This window comes from Arachis duranensis, chromosome 9 (genome assembly GCF_000817695.3).
Source record: "Arachis duranensis cultivar V14167 chromosome 9, aradu.V14167.gnm2.J7QH, whole genome shotgun sequence".
NCBI lineage: Eukaryota > Viridiplantae > Streptophyta > Magnoliopsida > Fabales > Fabaceae > Arachis > Arachis duranensis.
The window spans coordinates 14294863-14295683 of NC_029780.3; the positions used below are offsets into that span (position 1 = coordinate 14294863).

Consider the following 821-nt stretch of genomic DNA (forward strand, 5'->3'; position numbering starts at 1 on the left):
CATCAAGAGCCACCATGCCAGCAGCAGCACATAACAACCAGCACCAGCACCGTGGCGACCATGTGGCCATGGCAGCAGCACCGTGGAAGGGTTCGGCTACTCCTGCGGCGGCGGAAGATGAAGACGGTAAAGCTGGGAGGAGAGGGGAAGAAGACGTCGGCGAAGAGAAGAATGTTCCGCGGGCTTGTGAGGATCTTGAGGAGGATGAAGGTGAGGTGGCTGAAACTGCAGTACCTTCGCATGTTGAAGAGACTGAAGGAACATTACCGAAGCATCTTGAAGGATCTGGTTGAAGCTGGTGCCTCCGTTGAAACCTTTCAGCAGAGGCTTTTCATGGAAACTAGTTTCGCTATTCCTATTGGTGTCTCTTTATCTACCTATCCTTCTCATTTTGGATCCGATTGCCCAAGAACCATCTTCATGTAATGTAAATTTATTATTATTTATTATTATTATTGCCTTAACTCATATAGAAGAAGGAAATTAAATTAAACAAGTAATTATTCCTTCTTATGCTTCAATAGTTGAATTTGTACTTTCTTTATATGTATGATGTGCGTGGAAAATACTGTTGAGTGTTTAATTTTTTTTTGTGTAAATGAGTTTTGGGAAAAGCTTGCCTATTCCAATATTTTTTCAATTAATATTCAGTAAATTTTGTCCCTTTTTCCCACTTCTTCCATCTCTTTTTAATTGATGAAAAAAAAATTGTGTTTTAAGATTTTTTGTTAGCTGAAAAAGAAAATTAGTTCCGTAATTAGAAATGTGGTTTCAAATGATTTACAAACAATTCCAAATGGAACTACTATGGTTCTAAATTT

At 38.6% G+C, this 821-nt stretch overlaps 1 protein-coding gene across 1 annotated transcript; it reads left to right on the plus strand.

The window, feature by feature from the left end:
• LOC107464843 (uncharacterized) lies at positions 1–550 on the plus strand (the record flags this gene model as incomplete). Its single annotated transcript, XM_016083800.3, is given in 1 exon segment — positions 1–550. A coding segment is annotated over 1 exon segment (426 nt), but the record flags the coding sequence as incomplete, so codon positions are not given.
• Between the last annotated feature and the right edge of the window lie 271 nt (positions 551–821).